A 22,172-nucleotide genomic window follows, 5' to 3' on the forward strand; every position below is an offset into this window, starting at 1 on the left:
ACCATTATTTAATCTACAGATCTTATTAAAATCTTGCCTTTGTCCAATTAATATCCTTTATAGGAAAAACTTTTAAATCTTCAATCATCATGTTGCATTTAGTTTCCATGTCTCTTTAACCTGGAAAAGTTTCTGAATCGTTTTTATCTTCTATCATCTTGGTATTTTGACGAATGCAGATCATTTATTTTGTAGAATATTTCTCAGTTGGCTTGTCTGATGTTTTTTCACTACTAGATTTAGATTATACTTTTGGGGGGCAGTAATACCGAAAGCAATGTGGTGTCCATTTCAGTACATCATATCCAGAGGCAAATGATATCTATTTGTAAGGTACTTTCTACCAGGTTTCTCTAAATTACAATGAATTCAGTAGTATATTGTGGGGAATTAATCATAAATTTTACTATAAAATTTGATTAATAAGCATTGTCAAATAAATTGATAATTAATCTGAGTTTGGTACATATAAACTTTCAAGGCTTGCTATTCATGAGGGGTATTTGAGGGGTTCACTCCATCCCCAGTGGGGGGTGTGCAGGAAGCAACCAATCAATGATTCTCTCTCATCATTGATGTTTCTCTCTCTCTCTCCCTCTCCCTTCCTTTATGAAATAAATAAAAATATGTTGTTATTTTTTTAAAAGGAGGTAAGAAATATAGGTTGAAGTTGCTATTTTATGTGACATTCTCAGCCAGTCTGGCTTCGTGAGTGTGTGACAGGCAGTCTCACAGGGCCCCCTGCTTGGAAGAGTCCCATGATTGGCTTAAGGCTCTCCTGTTGATGTCTTGAAATTATTAATAACTAGGGGCCCTGCATTTTCATTTTGCTCTGGGCCCAATAAATTATGTAGCTAGTCCTGGTGGTGAGGGATGACCACTCTATAAGGTAAACATTTGATGTGGGACATGAGGGAAACGAGGAATCAATTTACATGGACGCCTGGGGAAAGAGCATTCTTGGTAGAGGAAAGAATAAGTGCAAATAACTTGAGATGGACTATGTTTAATCTGCTCCAGGAACAGAAGCCTGTGTCACTTGGGTAAACTGAGCCAATGTAAAGTGACATTAGACCAGGCCAGAGAGATGGAGTGGGTGAGGGGGTAGATCATGTCGGGCCTTGTGAGCTAGTGTTAAGAACTTTGGTTTTTAAGACCACAAGTATATTTGGCAGGAATAAGTAAACATTTAGAGAGAAGTAATTTATGTTGGGCCAAATAATTGATAGGTAGATAACTTGTAAAGGACAAAGGAGGACATCCTGGGAATTAAAAAGAATAGGGGTTCACATGAGGGTGGCGTTGGGAGACTGACACTGAATTTTTATATTTTTTTTAATTGATTTCAGAGAGAACGGGAGAGGGAGAGAGAGATAGAAACATCAATGATGAGAGAGAATCACTGATAAGCTGCCTCCTGCACACCCCCTACTGGGGATCAACCCTGCAACCCGGGCACGTGCCCTTGAACCCAGGACCCTTCAGTCCACAGGCCGACGCTCTATCCACTAAGCCAAACCAGCTAGGGCATGATCTTTTTTTAAGTTAACATTATAAAAACAATACATAAATACTTCTTATAAAAATTAAAGAAATGTTAGAAGTGTGTTTCTTTTCTAAAGGATAAAATTCCAAAAGTGACATCACTGAGTCAAAGGGGTTTTGTATTTTAAACTTCAGGTTACTTTCCAAAAACGTTGTCAGAATTCCCAATAAACCTGCAGTGGACGAGAGGGTTGGTTTCTTCAGCACCGTTTTCATCTTTCTGATTTTTTCTAACCTGCCAAGTGAAAAAAAGCTATTACTTTAATTTTTATTTCTTTGATTAATAGGGAGATAGAGTAACTTCTTATATGTTTACCTTTTGTCTATCATGTATTTTACAATATTTAGGTTATTATTTGTTTATTTATTTACTTTATTCCTAGTTTATTTTGTTTTATAGGAGTTTAAAATTTGTTATGTAGTCAAATAAGTCAGTCTTTTCAATGATGATTTTGGGGTTTTTGTAACTGTTTGGCAAAGATCAGTCCAAGATAAACAAACAAACAAACAAACAAAAAACAGCAACTTTAGGCTTCTTAACTTTTGTTCTTTTACTGTTGCAATTTGTTCCAGGAGATCTTTATTTTTGTATACTGGTGAGGTTGACTCAATATTTTTTTCTCCAACAGAAAGCTAGCTGTCCCCTTCAATCTGTTGAAAAGGCTATCTTTTCCTCACTGTTTAGAAATACCATGTTCATCATATGCTAATTTATCACATATCCGCAGCCATTTTTGGCTTCTCTACTCTATTCCATTTATTCAGCAAACAGTTTTTGAGCACATATTATGTGCCTAGAATAGGCATCTGGGATGCAGCAAAGTGTCTACTTTTGGTGCTTGCATTCTGGGGAAGAGGAGTTAGTGGTAGAGAGAGAAGGTAATCTTATGGTCCACACTTATGAACTATGTCATGTTGTGGTAGGTACTATGAAGAAAAATGTGGTAGGGAAGTGAGATGGGGGTGTTGTGTAAGAGGTCCTCTTTGGTGAAGTGACATTTCAGTAGGGACCTTTATGACGTGAGAGAAGTCACAGAGAGAAGCAGGTGGCTGTCTAGGGAAGAGTGTGGCTGTCAGCAAACAGCAAGCACAAGATTGCCCTGCTAACCCAGTCAAGAACCAGCAAGGAGGCCAGTGTCCCCCAAGTGAAACAACCAAGTTAGACTAGGGGGTGAGATATGGTCAGAAAGGTAGCCAGGAGCTAGAATCTGTGGGACATTTAGGACTTAGTGAGGAGTTTGGATGGTGGTGTTAGAATATTCCAGAACTTAATTTTTTTTTTTTTTAAAGAGCAGTAACCTAGCCAAATCAAAGATACTTTCTTGCCCGGCCATGGTGGCTCAGTGGTTGAGCATTGACCTATGAACCAGGAGATCACGGTTTGATTCCTGGTCAGGGCACATGCCCAGGTTGTAGGCTCGATCCCCGATGGTGCAGAAGGCAGCCGATCAATGATTCTTATCATTGATGTTTCCATCTCTCCCTCTTCCTCCACCTTCCTCTCTGAAATCAATAAAAATATATATATATTTGAAAAGCTACTTTCTTAGTCATTGCCTTCTTCTCATACATGTATATGTGTCCTTGTGGCAGATCAGAGTAGAAGGCAGGAATGTATGAATATAGTGTATATTGCATTATAAAAATCAGTAATTTTATTTTGCATTTTAAATATGTATACCCAGATTCCTTATGCCATTTGATTTTGGTTTGATCAACATGTCATTGTTTTAGCTTAAAAAGGACTCTAGGTCTATTTTTTAAAAAAGATTTTAAAAGAATCTTCATGACTCCTTCCCAATGAATAGAAAATAAGGCACTCTTTCATATCACTTTCAATTGCATGTGGATAAGATGCAGCCAGAAGTGGTTGTCACATAAATAAAATGTATACCAACAGAGTTCTAAGCTCACTTCAATTGTGAAAAATTAATTCATTTTCAGTCTCCAGAATCTGATTTTCAGAGTACAAGAAGCTTGATGGGAAAAGCAGCTGAATGTAATCAACCTCTCTTTATGGGCTTCGTTTCAAACTGTGTAGGCTGTCCTGTATAATATGCATCAGAGGGACTTGATAAATATTTCCAAGGACATTCGAGATGGCTCACCTTAGTGGGTGTGTAATTGCCTGTGAAATTCAGAATGAAACAAGCAAAGTTAGAACAAAAGGGAATGTTTAAGAACTGTATTTCTACTTTCTTAAGACCTTTGCCAAAGCAGCAGGTGGCAACTTCATTGGAGAGCCACAGGAGGGCAAGGGGTCCTGGGAGATGGCCAGTGATTTGAGGTGGGTGTAATGCAGCCCATGTGCATAAATTGAGGAGCATTTCATTTATTTTCAGGGATGTCACTAGTTTTATAGTGTTTTTGCTTTGGAGTTTACTATAATAGTAGCAGACTGTTAACAGAATATTTCCCACCAGGTTAGGGAAAATTATTGTTCAAGTATTTGAAGCCAGTAATAGTGGATTGTGACTAACTTTGTAGCATACAATAGTTTTTCTGTGAATAAGGGCTCACATGAATTTGAAAACCTGAAAAAAATGTGAATATTTGTAAATAGAGTTACAGTAATTAAAATGTGTTATGCCTACATAAATATGGACCTTCACAGCAGTGGCCCTGAATACACAACCCAGAAACAGTATACCATGTATGCTAGAATTTAGCATGTAATGAAGGTAGCATTCCAATGACTAAATCAGTGTCCAATAAATTGAAGAATACAAAATAAATATAAAAACACACACACAAGAGCTTTCTTACATGACAAATTTCCTAGAAAACCAATGATCAGCAATTGGCAAGTAATAAAAATTTTGGCTCTGCTCTTCCAATAGCCAAACCTCGTATTCTGTTCACCAAATTGACTATAAGTTTCTAAGCAAACTCTCAATGGGGTAATCGCATCCTCTCCATTGAAAAGTTGTATAAGTACATGAGTCAAATTTTATCTCTACCGCTGACCTCCTTTTATGTATCTATGTCCAGTTATCAACAGAACATCTTCATCTGGCTGTCCCAAAACATTGAAATCATTATACCCCAATTGAATTTAATCTCTTTTTTCCCCTCAACTCATTCCTTCTCCTTCTCCATAACATACACTCACAACCTGAAAACCTCGGAGACAGTCTAGCTTTCTCTCTTTTCTTAGCCAAATACCCTCCACATATCCAATCAGTGTCCAAGTCCTATTGATTCTATTTATTTTTAAATTCTAAATCTCAGGATATGTTTTTATTCATTTTAGAGAGAGAAGAAGGGAGGGATGGAGAGAGAAGGAGAGAGAGAGAGAGAAAGAGAGAGAGAGAGAGAGGAATCCATGTGAGAGAGAAACATCAATCTGTTGCCTCTCATACGTGCCCCGACTGGGGATCAAACCCACAACCTAGTTATGTGCTCTGACTGGGAATCGAACCCACAACCTTTTGGTGTATGGGACGATGCTCCAACCAATTGAGCCACACCAGCCGGGGCCATTCTATTTCTTTAATATATTTGGTCCACTTCTGTCCATCTGCATCACTCCCAGCATTTTGCACCTTGACTCTTGCAATAGTATCTGAAGTGACCTCCCTGACTTCGCTCCTAGTTATTCGAGTTGTTTTTATCCTGGTAAAACTTCTCTGATGGCTTTTCATTGACTATGTAAACTCCACTGCATGGTGCTCCCCACTCTTGATGACCTGTCCTCAGCCCGCCTTTGCCTCTTCTTTCCTTCCTCGCCCACTTTCCTGGCCACGGGATTTCATGCTGCTGTGAAGCTTTTCCTGAGCTGCTGACTGCAGAGCTCTTTACCAACCACCCCGTGCAAGGGCACAATCGCCCCGTCCTGTGCCTCTACTGTACCTATTCACCCGGATAGGTTCTATTGAACTTACTGTTTATATGCATTATTTACTGTGTCCCTTGCACCATAGCATGCATTTAAAAGCACGTTTGCATACATAGCAGTATCAATAGATATTAAATACCTCGGCAAGAAACTGGAAAAATGTAACCAACCTTCAATTTCTTTGATATTGCCTCAAAGTGCTCTATCTCTAGCACAGTGGTTCCCAACGTGGGGCACACGTCCCACAGGAGGGGCAATTTGATTTTTAAGGGGGGCAATTCGAGAATGAGTTAACAGTGAATTTTTTGCATTTCTTATGGTTCTAGGGGTCTCTTATACTGTATATAAATATATATTGTGACATATTTATGCATTTCAGTTCTCTATTATGTTTTGAAACTTTATTTGCTATTTTTCAGATCACTTCATATTATTATTTTTTTTAAACAATTTCTTAGTGATTTCTTCCTCAGTACTTCAACTGTCCTTTCATTCTTTTATTTTTCTCTTTCATGGATGCCATGTTCTTTGGAAGCTTGCTTAGACCAAGTCAATGGCCTTTTAGGCTTCCTCCATGTGAATAGGAGTTCACTTTTTTGAATAACAAGAATTGTATGCCACAGAGGGGGCATCAGGGTTTTAGAGTTGCTTAGGTGGGGCGTGGCCAAAAAAGTTGGGAACCACTGCTCTAGCATGAAATAAATGTTGTCTGACAGAAAATTGAGGAGATCCCTGGTGGCATACATTGTTTGGTTCCCACCTCAAAGCATTTCTATGTTCCTTTGAAAAAACAATGTAATTACACCTTACTTGAATCAAGTTGATTTGATCTCCACAACCAGCCCATAAATAGCCACTACCATCGTCGTTGTTCCCATATCATCATCACCATCGTCCCCCGTTTTATATGCAGTGGGGAGAGACTGTGGTGGCCTTTAAGTACACAACCGCCTCCCTGGACCACACCCGCTCCTCCCTTTCCTCATGTGTGCAATTTACTTTCTCCTAAGCTCAAGAGCCCTCCTGTTGCCTAAGTTGTTTTTTTTGTTTGTTAGTTTTGTTTTTTTGTTAACCTCACCCGAGGATCTTTTTTCCGTTGGGAAAATTGGACCGAAACCTTTCAATGCACAGTGAAAGGGCAAGGGCTACGCCCTCCATCTTGCCCCAGCTCCTCCATTTTTGGGCAGCAGCCATTAGCCATGTGCTCAGCAAGGAGCTTCTTCCTGGAAGCCCAAGCCTCTGCTAGCCACACCTAGGATTTCTTTAAACTAACCAATGATAATCAAGGGAAATGTGCGCCATAGACACAACCACATCCTGTGTAACAAGACACCGACTTGCACCTGGCCAATTGGCAGGGCCCACAGTCCTCTCTCCTCCCCTTACTCCAACCCCCCTATAAAACCCCTCTCCACACAGAGCTCTCTCTCTCTCTGCCTCCTGCCGCTGCGTCGGCGAGTGTGGTGGACGGGGAGCTCGAGCTAGCTCGAATAAAGACTCTTTTGCTTTTGCATCGGACTCGGCTGGCTCCCTGGTGGTCTTTTGGGGATCCTGAAATCTGGGCATAACACGCAGGCCTAGGGCTGGCCAGCCAGGGCTTGCCTAAGTTTTCAGTGAGCCAAAACAGCCCAGCCTAGGCTCACTCCTGTTACTGTTGGTTCTTCTAGTCTAAGCCCTGCCTTTAGGGTTTAGACTTTAATAGGAAACATTAATAGGAAAAATAGTAGTTGTAACAGTTCCTGGTGAAGGGGGTAGATAAGAATTACTGTCCCAAGTTTTAATAAGTGTCCTTTTTCAAAATCACCTGGATTCGTGTCTTGAATTCTTTCCTGAACGAAGTCAAGAATGCTGCCAAACTGTGCTGGGGCAGACTTGCCTCAGCCTGGTCCCTTTCTGGTGATAAGGGTTCAAATATAGGAAATCTGGCTTTGGAGCCCACTTCTTAATCACCATGCAATAGCTAATTTGCCTGAGAAAACACAGTCAGTCTGAACTGAAGTTCAATGCTCTTTCCACTGACTACTCTTTATACAGGGTGGGGCAAAAGTAGATTAACAGTTGAGAGTAGGCCAAGCCCAGAGTTTATTCTTGTATTATTATTTATAAATTATTGTATTATTTTCCATATGAACAACTGTCAACCTATTTTGCTCCACTCTGTACATAAATAACCTTAGGGTGGGGCACCTGTCTTGTTCATCTCTGCATTCTTATCACCAAGCATGGGGCCTACACAAATAATAGTTGACCAAGAGAATATCTTATTTTATACTTTTGCTTTTCTTTTGGGTTAAGTTTTCATGGCCTGAATAACTCCAATTTAACATTTAAGAAAATTTAACTTTTGACATTTAAAGTTACATGATCTCCAGTATCTGATTTCAAGCCCAATTAACCTAAAGCGATATTCAGTTGCTAGAGAGCTAAAGATAAGGATCGGTGAACTGAGATCTAGCTCTGATTGTGAAACTGACCCTTTCAAAGGAATTATGTTGTTTTGCTATGCTTCGTTTTCTCCAGTAAGAAAATGGCCCCAGTAATTCTTATCTACCCCCTTCACCAAGAACTGTTACAACAGCAATTTTTCTTATTAATGGCATGATATTAAAATGATTTCTGCATTATTAGAAATGATAAAAATACACATTCATAAAATTAACATACATACATGTACATGATTTAAAAATAACATGTTTATTACCTTTAAAGGTACATTTTATGCTACATTTGGACACAACATTCTGCAATTTGCTAAGTATTCTATAATTTTTCTCATCCATTTGACTTTTCTGAAAGAGAAAGAATAACCTTCTGAAAGAAGCTAAGATGAATTATATGCTCCTAAGATATTTTAATGCTTCTATTTTGTCCCATATTAAATATATATTTTATATATTTAAAATACTTTTCGTATCCTACTTTCAAAAATCTATTTCTCTCTAGAAAGTTGGCAATACTCTCAATATATACAAGGCCATTTTGAACTCAACACAGTGGTTGTTCAACCCTGGTTTCCCATTAAAATGACCTGAGAAACTTAAAAAAATACTGATTCCTCAGCCCTACCTCAAACCATTTACTGAATATCTGGGGATGGACTTTGGGCATCGTATTTTTAGAAGCTTCCATGACATCCTACGAAATACTTGACTGGCACTCCTCAACAAAGAAAGTCTGAGAAACTGTCACTGACCATAGGAGCCAAAGGAGACATGATCACTAAATAGAATATTGTATCTAAAGTGAGATCTTGGAAGAGAAAAAGAATATTAGTGAAAAGACCCTGTGAAATATTGAGCCTAATTGCCAAATGCCAGCATGTGTGGCCCTAAACAATAAGCTGCTGCATTAGAACAGATTACATTTCTAGAGGCACTCCCGGGGAAAAGCAATGCACTCATTTTAATACGTAATTATAATAATCATAATCCTGAAATTAATTGCCTCCAAGATGCAAAAATTCAAGAAAGACTGCTAGTAGAGGAGTAAAAAAACAAACAAACAAAAAATGACAACCCTTTTCTCAGAAAGGTAAGTTTAATTTTTACATCTATGAAATATATAAATATCTGCACTGTTGGCAGTTTGTTTCTTATCTATAAAGGAGATTGAGACCTGATCAGAAAGTTATTCAGTATTGAGTTAATTTTCCTCTCTTGCCTCTCCCACTGCGGTAGGAAGGAGGCAAAGAATAAAGATCCCCTAGTCTTCCATAATGAAGTCCACCTGGATTTAACCCAGTCACACTTCTCCTTTCATAACCATTAAAGATATTTGTCATGTGTGTTGATCTCTAGAGCAAAGGCAGAACTGTGCCTGAAGAAATTCTCTGCACAAGTAAACGTTTGACCAACAGCAAGTGCTTGAAGATGGTGTTTCAAAAGCTCGTTTTTAATTTTTTGCACACATTATCTTGTTTGGTAAAAATGAATAATTTATAACTCAGAATCCCTGTGCAGCATCAAATTAACAAACAGTAATAACAGCCTGTGGGTAGCCACACAGATTACAGCCCAGATCCCTAACTCCATGAGACATACCGTAAAAATATTTCTCTTTCCTCAGCCTATCTCAGTTTCTCATCTGTAAAAAAATGAAAGTATTGAACTAAGCAATCTTCAATGTTCCTTTCAATTTGGACTTTGGGATTTGGTGAGAAGGACTTCGAGAAACAGACTGGAGAGTTTTAAGATTTTAGGTAGGGCTTTGGGTTCGAATGGGCAGGATGGTATTGAAAAAGCGGTTTGCAAGCTGGTGTTTCTAGAGTCGGAAGGGCAATTGATTGGGATAAAAATAGGTGAAGGAGAAAGAGTAAGACGGTGACCTGTTGGAGGGTCTACTCTGTGATTGGCAGCGTAAGAAGAGCGTTCGGCTGCTAGGCAACGGTGCGTCTAGAGGGAGGTTGAGGACCCCAGTCGGAGGTGTCTAAGTACCGCCTCTTAATTTAGTTACGCTGCCTTCTCGAAATTAATGAAACATGTAGTCTTTAAAAGTACACATTTGTCTTGCACCACGTTTAGCAAGCCCTAGCGTATGGGCAAGCCCGCAGCTGAGTTCCGTTTGCTGTGTTTTTCTTTCTCCTGTTTACAGGCGCAATGCGGGCTCCTCTCTGACTAGGCCCCTGTCGCCGGGCAGAGCTGGACGCTGCCGGCTCCTGGGTCCTGCCCTCCCCGGGTCCGGCCGCGGTCCTTCCCGGGCAGCCCTCGGCAGCCATGGCCCCAGAGATGGAACCGCTGTTCCTGGCCTGGAGCTATTTTAGGCGCAGGAAGTTCCAGCTCTGCGCCGATCTGTGCACGCAGATGCTGGAGAAGTCCCCTTACGACCAGGTACCCGCCAGACCCCATCGGCCCTGCGGATCCTGGGGACGAGGCAGAGGGTCCCGGGGGTGCGCAGGCCTCCGGGTGGGGGCTCCGGGGAGGAAGGCCCAGAGGCAGGTTGACTGTGTGGTGAGCACAGACCCCGGGAGCCGTGTCCGGCGGGCGCCTGCCCGCTGCGTACCCGAGGCCCGGAGCGACCCGCGGTTGCTGTGCTAGGATAACCAACCCCCGGCTCAAACGTTGGCGGTGCCTTTACTTCCTTCAAGCGTCCCAGAAAGAACCCTTAAGTCCCTGACTTTTACTTGCATATGGGTGGGCTCTTAAGCTCGCTGCATGTGCGTTGTTCATTTCTAAAACAATTACATATAAACTTAACGATCTGCAAACTTTCTACCTCCTGTTGCCATAGCTGCCTTTTTTCTTTTGGATCAAATGTGTGATCCTTCCACTTCACCTTAAACTGTTATTCAAGAGTGAGGAGCCTTTGATTTGGGGGCATGAGTGCAGCTTGAGGCCAATAAGACAAGTTAGAGGAACCTAGGAGGGGGAAAGGATACATTTATTATTAGGAGAGAGAGACTGGGGAAGGGACGGAAATGTCCCTCTAAATGGTGGCATTGATGAAAAGAGATTTTAAATAAACTACAGCGATAGTTTAACTTCTCTTAAAGTGTAATATTCAGTAAAGCGGATGAATAGGTCATATGCTTAATGCATGTGAGAGGTGCAGGTCTGGTTGACAGGTAGTTCCTGGAAGAGGCAAAAAGGAGAAAAAGGGAGGATAGGAGCAGAGCTGTGGCAGTTTGTCAGTGCTTCTAGTAAATGCAAAACAGAGTTCGTGTTTCCCAGCTTTTCCTCTAGTGAGAAAAAAAAAAATGAGGGGCGATGCATAAGCCCAGGCATGAGCGTGAACACTGTCACCAGGCTCTGCCATAGGTCCCAGCAAATGGATGGAGGATAACCTGTTGAGGTGAACATTTTGGCCTTCAGATAGACTGTGCATCTCCCCTAGAACAATCCACGGTAGTGGAGATGCCAAGCTAGGTTCTGCTTGTGTTGGTTAATAGGATTGTGTTTCTTCGGGCAAGTATTTTTCCAAGTGTGCTTCTTGGGACAGTAGTACCACAAATGCTGTTAAAAAAACAACACAAAAACTTACCATGATCCCATAGGCCCCCATATGGCATAGGGCAGTGATGGCGAACCTTTTGAGCTCGGCGTGTCAGCATTTTGAAAAACCCTAACTTAACTCTGGTGCCGTGTCACATATAGAAATTTTTTGAAATTTGCAACCATAGTAAAACAAAGATTTATATTTTTGATTGATATCGGGATAGGGCTGCTGAAAAGTTTACAGCGTTCATTCATGTTACTTATTCTTTGAGCCAACCTTTAAACACCATACTTTTGGACTGTGTGCTTTTCTTAGTACCAGTTTAGGTAGTTTGGGCCCAATTGTTATTTCAATTTGGACATATTTCCCAGTCTGCTTTTCCCAAGCTTGAAGACATCCTGCTTTTTTCTTAATTAAAAAAAGTAAATATTTATGTTAAGAGTACTGATGCAATTAAGGAAGAGCTTTAGGAAGCTTAAGGAGGTTCCTTTGAGTAAAAACTTGACAAATTCTCTTTCCTTTCCTTAGAATGAGTCCAGGATGGCATATCTGTAAGGTATTCACAAAGTCTGGCACCCAGGGGCTGTCGTGTATTTGCTGAACAAGTGCATTAATCATATGCATGGTTGCATTTTGATGGCATTATTTATGTTTGTGAAGATCATCCTAGTTGCCTGATGACCGTCACCCCCAACCCTTGCCCTTCATCCTTTTTATTGTTTTAAATGACCTCCCTCCTCTCCCACTTCTTCTTTTTAAAAAAATGTATTTTTTATTTCAAGAGAGGAAGGGAGAGGGAGAGAGAAATGGAAACATCAGTGATAAGAGAGAATCATTGATTGGCTGAATCCTGCCGGCCCCACACGGGGGATCGATCCCGCAACCTGGGCCTGTGCCCTGACTGGGAATCAAACCGTAACCTCCTGGTTCATAGGTCGATGCTCAACCACTGAGCCCCGCAGGCCGGGCGCCCCTCATCCTTAATTCTCAGGACCATTGGTACATTTATATTTTCAAATGAGTGTATTTGCATTATGGACATAACTTAAGTCATTTCTTGTTAATTAATCCAGAAAATTCTTCCTGGATCCCTCCAGGAGAGTGTTTCTAATAGTAATTATCCTCACTGGTATTTATCCTGTGCCACCAAACTGATTTTGGTACAAATGAGTGACTTTGAAGCAGTGCTGGGATACATAGAAGAGCAAGGAAATGACAATATTTCTTCGGAGTGCCAAATGGATTTATTTTTGCTCTTACTTTTTTCTAAAACAAAATAGCTTTTGCTTTTGATGTTGTTGTTCTCCACTTTTTATTTTTGCTTGTTTTTCTCCCAGATGAGGAGAACCTCTCTAAAATGATCTGTTACTTGTTAATCTTTGTATAAGCTTGTCCAAGGAACTTCAAAAAAGATAACATTTCAGTCTTGATACATCAGCCTTTTTGGATGAAGCCTATCTTTGAGACTATTTTACATTTACTTCTCCTTTAAGAGATATCCTTTTGGCATACTTCCATCAAAAATATTTAATTAGTGCCTTGTGGTTTTTATTAGGACATTTGGGTTTTATTTAATTTTTATTCTTGTCAAAATTGAGGTAGTCTGGTTGGCCAGAGAGGTATGATATACTATGGAATAGCATGTTTCCTTAGAGTAATACATTTTTATATGGATCCAGAAGAACTGAAGGGTAGGTTGAGTATATTAACATGGTGGTTGATAAAGGGAAAAGGTTCATGAGGAAGGTGGATTCTGAACTGCTTTTCCCAGGAGCAGAATGGTGAGACACAGGGCAGGGTCTGTGAGCATGAAGGTTCTGATCAGTTAAGAATAAAGAGAGAAGGATAATTGGTTAATTTAGCATAGTTTCCCCGTTTGATAAAATTCATAGAGAGGTGTTGTCTTTTTTCAAAGTGTTCTTTAATTCCTGACTGAAGTAGTGGTTAAAAGTGATAAGATATGAAAGGGAGAAACGCGCACTAATTAAGGTTCTGATCAGTTAAGAATAAAGAGCATAGTTTCCCTGTTTGATAAGATTCATAGAGAGGTGTTGTGTTTTTCCAAAGTGTTCTTTAAATCCTGACTGAAGAAGTGGTTAAAAGTGATAAGATATGAAAGGGAGAAACGCCTTCCACACACCGGTCTGACCCCGAGGGAAAGGTTGCTTTACAGGATGTGGGTCATCCTGATTAGTTGCTTAATCTGATTACTGTTCTTTGTGTTCCATATGTCAGATTCATGGCTTGAAACCCAGTTCTGATATTTTAGCTCCATTATATTTAAACAGTTCATAAAACAGGGAGGTTTTTTGGGGCACTGTTTTTTTTTTAATGACAATGGGGTAGATTTCTGATAGATTTCCAAATTATTAAAATTAATGATTCTGGAAGCCGTATATCAGAATAGGGGTCATTCACATTCTCCTTCCCCACCCCCGATCTCTGCTTGTAGTGAGAGATGTTACAGAGAGGAAGGGGTTAATACTGTAAATGGTTTGAAGGTGGAGAAAAGGCTAAGAGCCACTGGCTTAGATGAAAGATAGGGAATCAGGGCTCCCCAGTGACTTATCTGTTAGTCGCTGGTTGAGACAATGATCTAGAGATCCAAGCCAAAAAGCATCCTTCTGGATGATTATCTAATTTATTTCCTCTTTGGGGCCATGGAGACTTAGCCACACTTAGTCTTTTGATTCTGTACCCTGTGGAGCAGTTCTTTTTCTGATTTTGTATTCCTGGTGAATTATACATATTACATTTCCACTTGGCTACTTGGTCACTCAATCTCCCTAACCTTCTGAAATCTGTCCATTTCTCTGTTCCCTTACATTTCCCCCCCTTCCTGTTATTGTTAAATTCTGAATAATAACTCAGAAGAGTAGATTCATTAGCTGGAGTGAGTATTGGTGGCCATTGGGAAGTCACATTCAGAATTATCTGGAGACTTAACTCCCTGAAGTAATAACAGCAACCTAAGAGAAAGCCTTACTCCAGGGAGGAAGGGAGGAGACAAACTGACGTGAAGTGAAGTTGATGCTAATGAGTATTTGCTGGTTGTAGGCGGTGCCACTCTGCTGTCCATGGCCTCTTGCTCACTTTGAAGGGGATCCAAAGAGAAGTTTTAATTTGTGCGCCTAACTGGGGGTTCCTTCTGAGTTCTGACAAGGGAAGTAATAGAGAGTTTGGTGCTTTTTCGTTCATTATGTAGATGTTTTTACAGAGAAATTCTGTGTGATTGATAACTCCTGTCAAAGGTGCTACCACCTTACACTTCATTGACAATGATAATACATATGAAAGAATTCCAAAAATTATTAACTTTTCTTAGAAGTGCAAAGTTTTATGCTATAAAGTGGGCACTATTACTCCACTATGAGAGGAGGACTAGGTAATGGAGGTTGCATGACTTGCTCAAGGTCATGCAGCTAAGTGGCTCCTGAGGACCAAGCCCAGGTCTTCTGACTCAACTGTGTGGATATCCATGGAAATTATTTGCTAGACCAAGCGAACCTAACTTGTGGTTCCCTGTAGGGGCGGATTAATTGAAATCACAAAACTATAGTAGAGAGAGATCCAAAGATGTCTCAGTGATTTTTAAAAAGTTCTGCCTTCTCTCTAAATTACGACATCCTGAGTCTTTTCTTGTCATAGTCCTGCTGCTCCTGATGGACCTCCAGGCCAGCCCTACCTGGCCTTGGTCTCCCCACACCCTACAGTAGTCTGCTGTCCAGCCTTGCTACGATCTCACATTCTCAGCAAAGTACCAGCTGTTGGCCCCGAATGTCTAGGTCAGCCGTGGGCAAACTACGGCCCGCAGGCTGGACCCGGCCGTTTGAAATGAATAAAACTAAAAAAAAAAAAGACCGTACCCTTTTATGTAATGATGTTTACTTTGAATTTATATTAGTTCACACAAACACTCCATCCATGCTTTTGTTCCGGCCCTCCGGTCCAGTTTAAGAACCCATTGTGGCCCTTGAGTCAAAAAGTTTGCCCACCCCTGGTCTAGGTTCAGATTCTGCCTGTACACCTTGACCTCAGAGTTTTCTCATCTGTAAAATGGGGAAGATAATGTACCTATCTCAAAGGGTTGTTGTGAGGGTTAAGTTCATGAAGACATGGTAAGTGATCAAAAATGTTAGCTGCTATTGTCTCTATGCAGCTAGAGATATTTGCATGTAGGATTCTGTCATCTATGTTTTTCTCAAAGGATTGTTGGTAATATGGAAAGCATCTGTGAGAACTGTCCGGTGAATTGATGATAAAATGATGTTGAATGTAGTTTATAAAATCATTGGCACTCAGTAATTTCCAGAATAATCTCTCTCCCTTTTCTCTGACTTCCTTATCTCTCATGTATTCTTTTCTCCTCTCCAACTAAGTCATCTATAATTGGTCCATAGCTTGAATATAGCATTTACCATATTGTATTGTAATTCACTGGATTATGTGCTTTCCCCCCATAGAATGTTTTCAGTGCCTAGCCGAGTGCCAGGGATGCCGGGAGAATGTTGTGAAATGAATGTGTTCTCTGCCTCCCTCTCCTTTAGGCCTTGTCTCCATATTCCATTCATACAACCTCACCTGCCTCCACATCTTCTCATCCTCTAGGCCTCTAATTTTCTTCTCTCACCTTCTCATTTCACATCATTTTCCTACATGCTTTTTAGCTGTACGGTAAACTGTAAATGTATTCCTGAGGGACAGTGGAATGAGGCAGAGCGAGCGCAGAGGCCTTCATCCGGGAACAGAGCGCTCTGAGGCTCAGCTGCCGGTTTCAGTTTGGCCACTGGGGGATCTTCCTGCCCTTGGCAGAATAACAAGCATCTTCTTTAGTTGTTTTCTTTTCCGTTTCAAGCATTGTCTACAATCACCTCTGGTAAGCTTTTCCCCCTTTGTATATGGAACTTATGTTTTTCCTACACTTTACCCTTCAATCCTGCTTTATTATTTCCAACTCATTTTTTTTTTTCATCTCCAAGATGCACTGGCAAGAAAGAGCTGTGGCTCTTTGTATAACCTTGAGCAAATTACAGGGCATCTCTGAATTTGTTTTATTATCTGTAAAATGGATACCTGCCTCTCTCAGATGGTTGTTACGAAACTCGTGAAATAATGGGTCAACAGACATGTATACAAATAACCAGAAAAAAAGAATAGAAAGGGGTTACTTCTGTCATTTCATTTCCTGTATATCAGTCAGTGTGTTTCTTTAAGTATGGACTGTGGGAAATCTGTACTTTTCCTAGATCTTTCTTGTGCACAGTGGAATCGAAAACCTCCCGTTGCTATGCATTCTTAGCTGCTGTTTTGTGTTTGGTTCAGCTGATTGATAAATATTCTCTAAAGCCCACCCTCTAGGGCCCTCACTTTCCAGCCTCGCTTGGCCTTTGTCTCCCATGTTCCTACCGTGTGCCATGCTAAAGAAATTGCTTATCCTCGCATGGTGACCAGAAGGTTTACACATTGCCTGAACACATAGTAATTCTTAAATAAATATGTAGGGTATTCTTTTTTGGATTTTAGAGCTGTAGAAAGCAAGGCAAGCAAAGATCCTATTTCTGTTTCTTAGTAGATTCCTCAATAAAACACACTCAGGTATTCGACAGAAGCTATTGATAAAGACATGTAAGTGTAGATGTTTTATAAATAAATTTGTTTAGAAGTCTGATTTTTTACCAATGGATTTCTATTTAATTTGGACAGAAAATAACCTGAGGTATCAGCACCTGGCACTGATATACATTACATAGTCTATTTATAAAATTTTCTCAGAGCACATTACAGTTAGAATTAATTTTTTATCTTCAACCACCAATCCCATTGTATTTATGTGAACTAGAGGATTTAAAGCAGTGGTCCTCAACCTTCCTAATGCCGCGACCCTTTAATACAGTTCCTCATATTGTGGTGACCCCCAATTTCATTGTTACAAATTGAACATAATTAAAGCATAGTGATTAATCACAAAAACAGTATGTAATTATATATGTGTTTTCCGATGGTCTTATGCGACCCCTGTGAAAGGGTCGTTCGACCCCAAAGGGGTCGCGACCCACAGGTTGAGAACCGCTGGTTTAGAGTATGTAGATTTTCCTTCTCCTCCCAAAGTGAATTAAGTCTGATATTTTAACCACCATATAAAGAAATGTTTCCTTGGTACAATTGTCAAATTATTTTTAATTTGGGAAGCTGTTGTGTCTTCATTAAATGAGCAGTTCAGATATCTTCTCTGTGCTCTAAATGAGGTTAGAGTACTTAGAATTTTCTGATCATAGAGAATTTAGTACTCTTCAGAGTATATTAGTTTTGTTAGTTTTACAGAACTCCTGAGAGCACTTATGTAGAAAAATTAAAGTTAATATTTTGATTTTTATTGAGTGAGTTTGAATTCATCTACAAATACTTGGTTAGTCAGTAAGACTTTTTATTTTAGAAACTGTATTTCTTTAAAGTGTTTACTACCAACAATAAAGAATTTAAATTAAAAAAAACTGTTTGCTACCTTCTTAATGCTTCCCAGGAACCAGGTCCTGAATTGCCGGTATCTCAGGTAAAGGCTTAGCTGCAGCCCTTAGTTTAGAGAATACTTTAATTATTATCGCTTAGTTGTTGCTATAGACTAGAAAATTTGCTGCCTATCTACCTGTCGTGTTATAAAATTAGCCGTATCTAGGCATTCTGTACCTTCTTATGTAACTATTATATTCCTAATGCTTTTGTGTCTGTGGGTGGGTAGCCTTATGGAACTCATAGAGTCTATTCAGTAAGCCCTGGTGCTTAAATAGAAATAACCAATATTGACCAGAAGGATAACAATACAGGAAGCAAGGGGAACCAGGACCTTAGAAAGGGAGCAAGAAGTTAGCAGAGCCACAGGTGTCTGAAAAGACTGTGATGGGTAGGACATGTCTTGAGTAGAATAGCCCGACTCTGCTTCAGAAGGTCTTGGTTATGGACAGAGGTGCTTGTCACAGTGAAGAAGGAAGGAAGGGACCCTGGCCAGACAGCCACCTCTACCAAATCGACTTGGTTAGAGGAAGGGGGTGGTCAGAGGGACGTGTTAACTGAGTAAGTTACAGCAAGTGAGGGAGAGAGGGGGTCTAGTTAGGGGAGCACCTGGCCGGTGAAGCTTTTAGTCCAAGTGGGTTTCCAGAAAGTGTGAGAATAAGGAGAAGGGAGGAAAGAGCTGTAAATCAGAGAGCTTAAATATTGCCAGGTGTTTGCCCTCCCAAATGAGAGAGAATTTTAAGTGTTTTTCAGGTAAATAAGTAATTTGAACCTTATATAGGGCCCATATGGATAATCATCAAATTTTTTTAGAAGAAAGCAATATACAAAGTACTCTTATAAGAGACCTGTGAGTGTTAAAGAGACACCATAAATAGGTTAAAATGTAGTACTCTGTTCTTTAAAAGTGTGCCATTTGTCTTTGAAATGTTTATAACCAAAACTATTTTTTGCATACTATGTACAAGTCATTTAAGAAGGACCTAAATTATAAATAGAGTAAGTAGTGTGCTTTTTTAAAAAAATATATATTTTATTGATTTTTTACAGAGAGGAAGGGAGAGAGATAGAGAGTTAGAAACATCGATCAGGGGATGTGCCTGCAACCAAGGTACATGCCCTTGACCGGAATCGAACCTGGGACCTTTCAGTCCGTAGGCCGACGCTCTATCCACTGTGCCAAACCAGTCAGGGCAGTAGTGTGCTTTTTTGTTTTCACTAATTTTGGAAGATTTTGATTAAAATTAAAACATCAATAATTTGCATGGTTGGCATGGTTTTAAAACTATAAATGGCATTGGAAAGTTTCAAACTAGCACAGGGACTTCATGAAAGATCTGTGTTTAGTATTACTTTCCTATTATGTTACTGTAGACCTAATTATCCAGCGGATAGTGAGCTAAAAGAATAAAAAGCGGGCAAGGCTGACAGGATTCTTTTGAGCTCACTATTTACACTTTTTGCTTCTCTCTTCTTTAGCACAGTTTTACAACTTCAAAATAAATAAGGCTTTGCAATAATAATTCAATATTCTGTGCTTAGATTTTCACCTTCATAGCCTAGACCAGTGATGGCAAACCTTTTGAGCTCGACGTGTCAGCATTTTGAAAAACCCTAACTTTGCTCAGGGTGCCGTGTCACATATAGAAATTTTTTGATATTTGCAACCATAGTAAAAAAAAAGGCTTATATTTTTTATATTTATTTTATATATTTAAATGCCATTTAACAAAGAAAAATCAACCAAAAAAATGAGTTCACGTGTCACCTCTGACACGCGTGTGATAGGTTCGCCATTACTGGCCTAGACAGTGTCAGATGTTACTGATTTTTATGTTGTCACAATCAGGTTAGACAGACTGTTCTTAATAATAACCTAGCAAAATTGTTTCGTACATGCTTTTAACTACTGGCCTTGCATTCTGTATTAAGAGGAACTGAACAATTTAAATATGTTGCCCTCAGTATAATTTTGCCTTTTGAAATGTTTATTTTTATAACTAAACTTGGTTTAACCTCACAAGAAGGGAGAACAAGTCAGTATTTTCCTGATATTAGCCAACAGGTATTCGCCTCCAGAATAGTGTCCTGTAGTCTAACTCAGTAGGTGGATGAGATGGGGTTATGTTTCACAGATAAAAAAGGAAAATATTGATGAGATAATCACTCAGTTAGATTGGGAGAATCTATGCTTTTCTTCTTTAAAAAAACTTCCTTAAACATCTATTATTTTTTGTGGACTTCACAGGACTTGCAATGCATAGGTATTCAAATTATTTACATAAATTGCCTGACCCTGTCATTTTTCAACAAGTTAAACATATCTGATAAAGCTAATTTATATTATTATTCAGATTCAAGGGGCAGTTTGGGATCATAGATTGTGCTTTATTATGCATTTTATTGTAATCACTGATTAGTTTTGAGCTTAACAAATAATTTAAACAGGCAGAGGATTTTGGAGCTGTAAAACATACTTGGCTTTTTTCCAAAATAAATTTTAAAAAATTTGTTTAAAGCCAAAGCCCCATCTGCTGTTTTTTTATTAAAATCTCAAGAATTGTTCACATTGCCAAGAGCAGTTCTTTGAATACAATCTGATGTTTAATCCAGCAGTGATATGTGAGTTTCAAGGTCATTTTTTGTTAGGATAGAAAGAAAGTCAGGAAGATTAATATCCTCAAATACTGGTGAAATTTAAAATTTAATAACAGTTTAAGTAGATTTTATTATAGAGCTTTAAATATAAAAAATTCACATCATTCTACTTAAAAATTAGATTTTAGAAATTGGAGCTCTACTTTTTTGAAAAGGTGAATTCTTATGTAATAAAATTTTAAAAAGTGTTCTTATTTGGCTTCTGAATTATTTATTCATTTGTGTAGGGAGGGAATAGTAGATTTATTTTCCTATGTTTTGCTTAGCCTAATATAAGAAAATTTGCACCTCCTTAATACTTGAGAGGTTAGTAGGAAGATAGATGTCAAGAACCATGATGGCGTGAACTATGAGATAAAGTCTGGACATGAAAAGAATTTAAAAATATGTGCATGGATAATTAATACCCAAATCTATACTAATAAAAGGGTAATATGCTAATTAGACCAGGTCAACCGGACATCTTCTGGTTGTCTGGTCCTCCTTCTAGACAAAGCCATGATGGCGGGGGCTGAGGCAGAGGTGGTTAGGGGTGATCAGGCAGGCGGGCAGAGTGGTTAGGAGTGATCAGGCAGGCAGGTGAGCAGTTAGGAGCCAGCGGTCCCAGATTGCGAGAGGGATATCTGACTGCCAGTTTAGACCTGATCCCTGTGGACATTACCCGAGGGGTCCCGGATTGGAGAGGGTGCAGGCTGGGCTGAGGAACCCCCCCCCGCCCCACGCAAAAGTTTTGTGCACCCGGCCTCTAGTATATAAATGATACTATAATGATAAAAACTTGGCTTTTAGAAATGCCACTTAATGAGGACTCCATATCTTGGTTTTGAAGTTTCATTAGCTCCTCATCATCAGGATAAAAATTCATATACCTCACTGTGGCATACAGGGCTTATCTGCTTCTGCCATTTTCTCCGGCTTCTTCTCTGACTGCTGCCTCAATTGGACCTGATTCTCCAACCATACTCAACTCTCTCAGAGCTGCCAAACTAGCCCGTTTCTGTCCTGTTGTTTGCTTTACCTGGCATAAGCTTTCTAGTCTTGGCCACTGGGCCAAACTCTTCTCTACTATTCCCTCTACCTCAAGGCAGCTGGGTGCCTTTCTCCCCCCCCCAAATAGCTCCAGAATGTTGTTATTACACTTTCCCCATAACACTGCAGTTCTCATGTGCTAGAACTAGGCCTACTTATCTCTGTTCCCAGGACCTGGCAAGCTGTAGGTGCTCCTGAGTTAAGTACTGGAATGAACCACTGAACCAGCAAAGCCCACCTCCTGCTTTACTGTTCCAACAGAAAATGTGCAGTCCTTCTTCCTGTCCACCAGAGGGTGCTGAGCAAAGATTGCCCTGAAAAATGGAAGCCATCACCTTAGGAGCCTAAATATATCATGAAGATAGTCTTCTTTATTCCCATTAAAATGAAAGCTTGAAGATTTTTTTAAAAAATCTTTTATTTAAAATTTTAAAATATATGCATTCCAATTACTTTAGTCTACAAAGAAATCACAACTTTCTAATTCCTGTAAAACGATTTTCCATACCACTTGCACTGCTTTGCCTTGCCTTATATTCCAATAGGTGATGTGTTCAGGGAAGTTAGGATCCAAGTTTTATTCTCATGCTTCCTTCTCAGAACCTAGCCCAATGCTATGAAGATTTAAAAAAAATCTTTTCTTTAAATTTTTAAAATATATACA

General features: G+C 39.7%; 1 protein-coding gene across 3 annotated transcripts in view; it reads left to right on the forward strand.

Moving 5' to 3' along the window:
* Positions 1–9,973: 9,973 nt before the first annotated feature.
* The window catches only part of TTC8 (tetratricopeptide repeat domain 8), a 37,403-nt gene continuing 25,204 nt past the window's right edge, over positions 9,974–22,172 (forward strand). The window contains exons 1-2 of one of the 3 annotated variants that reach the window (XM_005871173.2): positions 9,974–10,209; positions 17,835–17,864. In XM_005871173.2, coding sequence (XP_005871235.1) covers positions 10,096–10,209; positions 17,835–17,864 — 144 coding nt within the window. In that variant the 5' untranslated portion in view covers positions 9,974–10,095. Of the gene's footprint in view, positions 10,210–15,965; positions 16,191–17,834; positions 17,865–22,172 lie in introns of those variants that run through there. The other 2 variants (XM_014543668.1, XM_005871174.2) reach the window with 2 other exon arrangements.

The sequence above is a fragment of the Myotis brandtii genome, unplaced genomic scaffold, assembly GCF_000412655.1.
Source record: "Myotis brandtii unplaced genomic scaffold, ASM41265v1 scaffold332, whole genome shotgun sequence".
In the NCBI taxonomy this organism is placed as follows: Eukaryota; Metazoa; Chordata; class Mammalia; order Chiroptera; family Vespertilionidae; genus Myotis; species Myotis brandtii.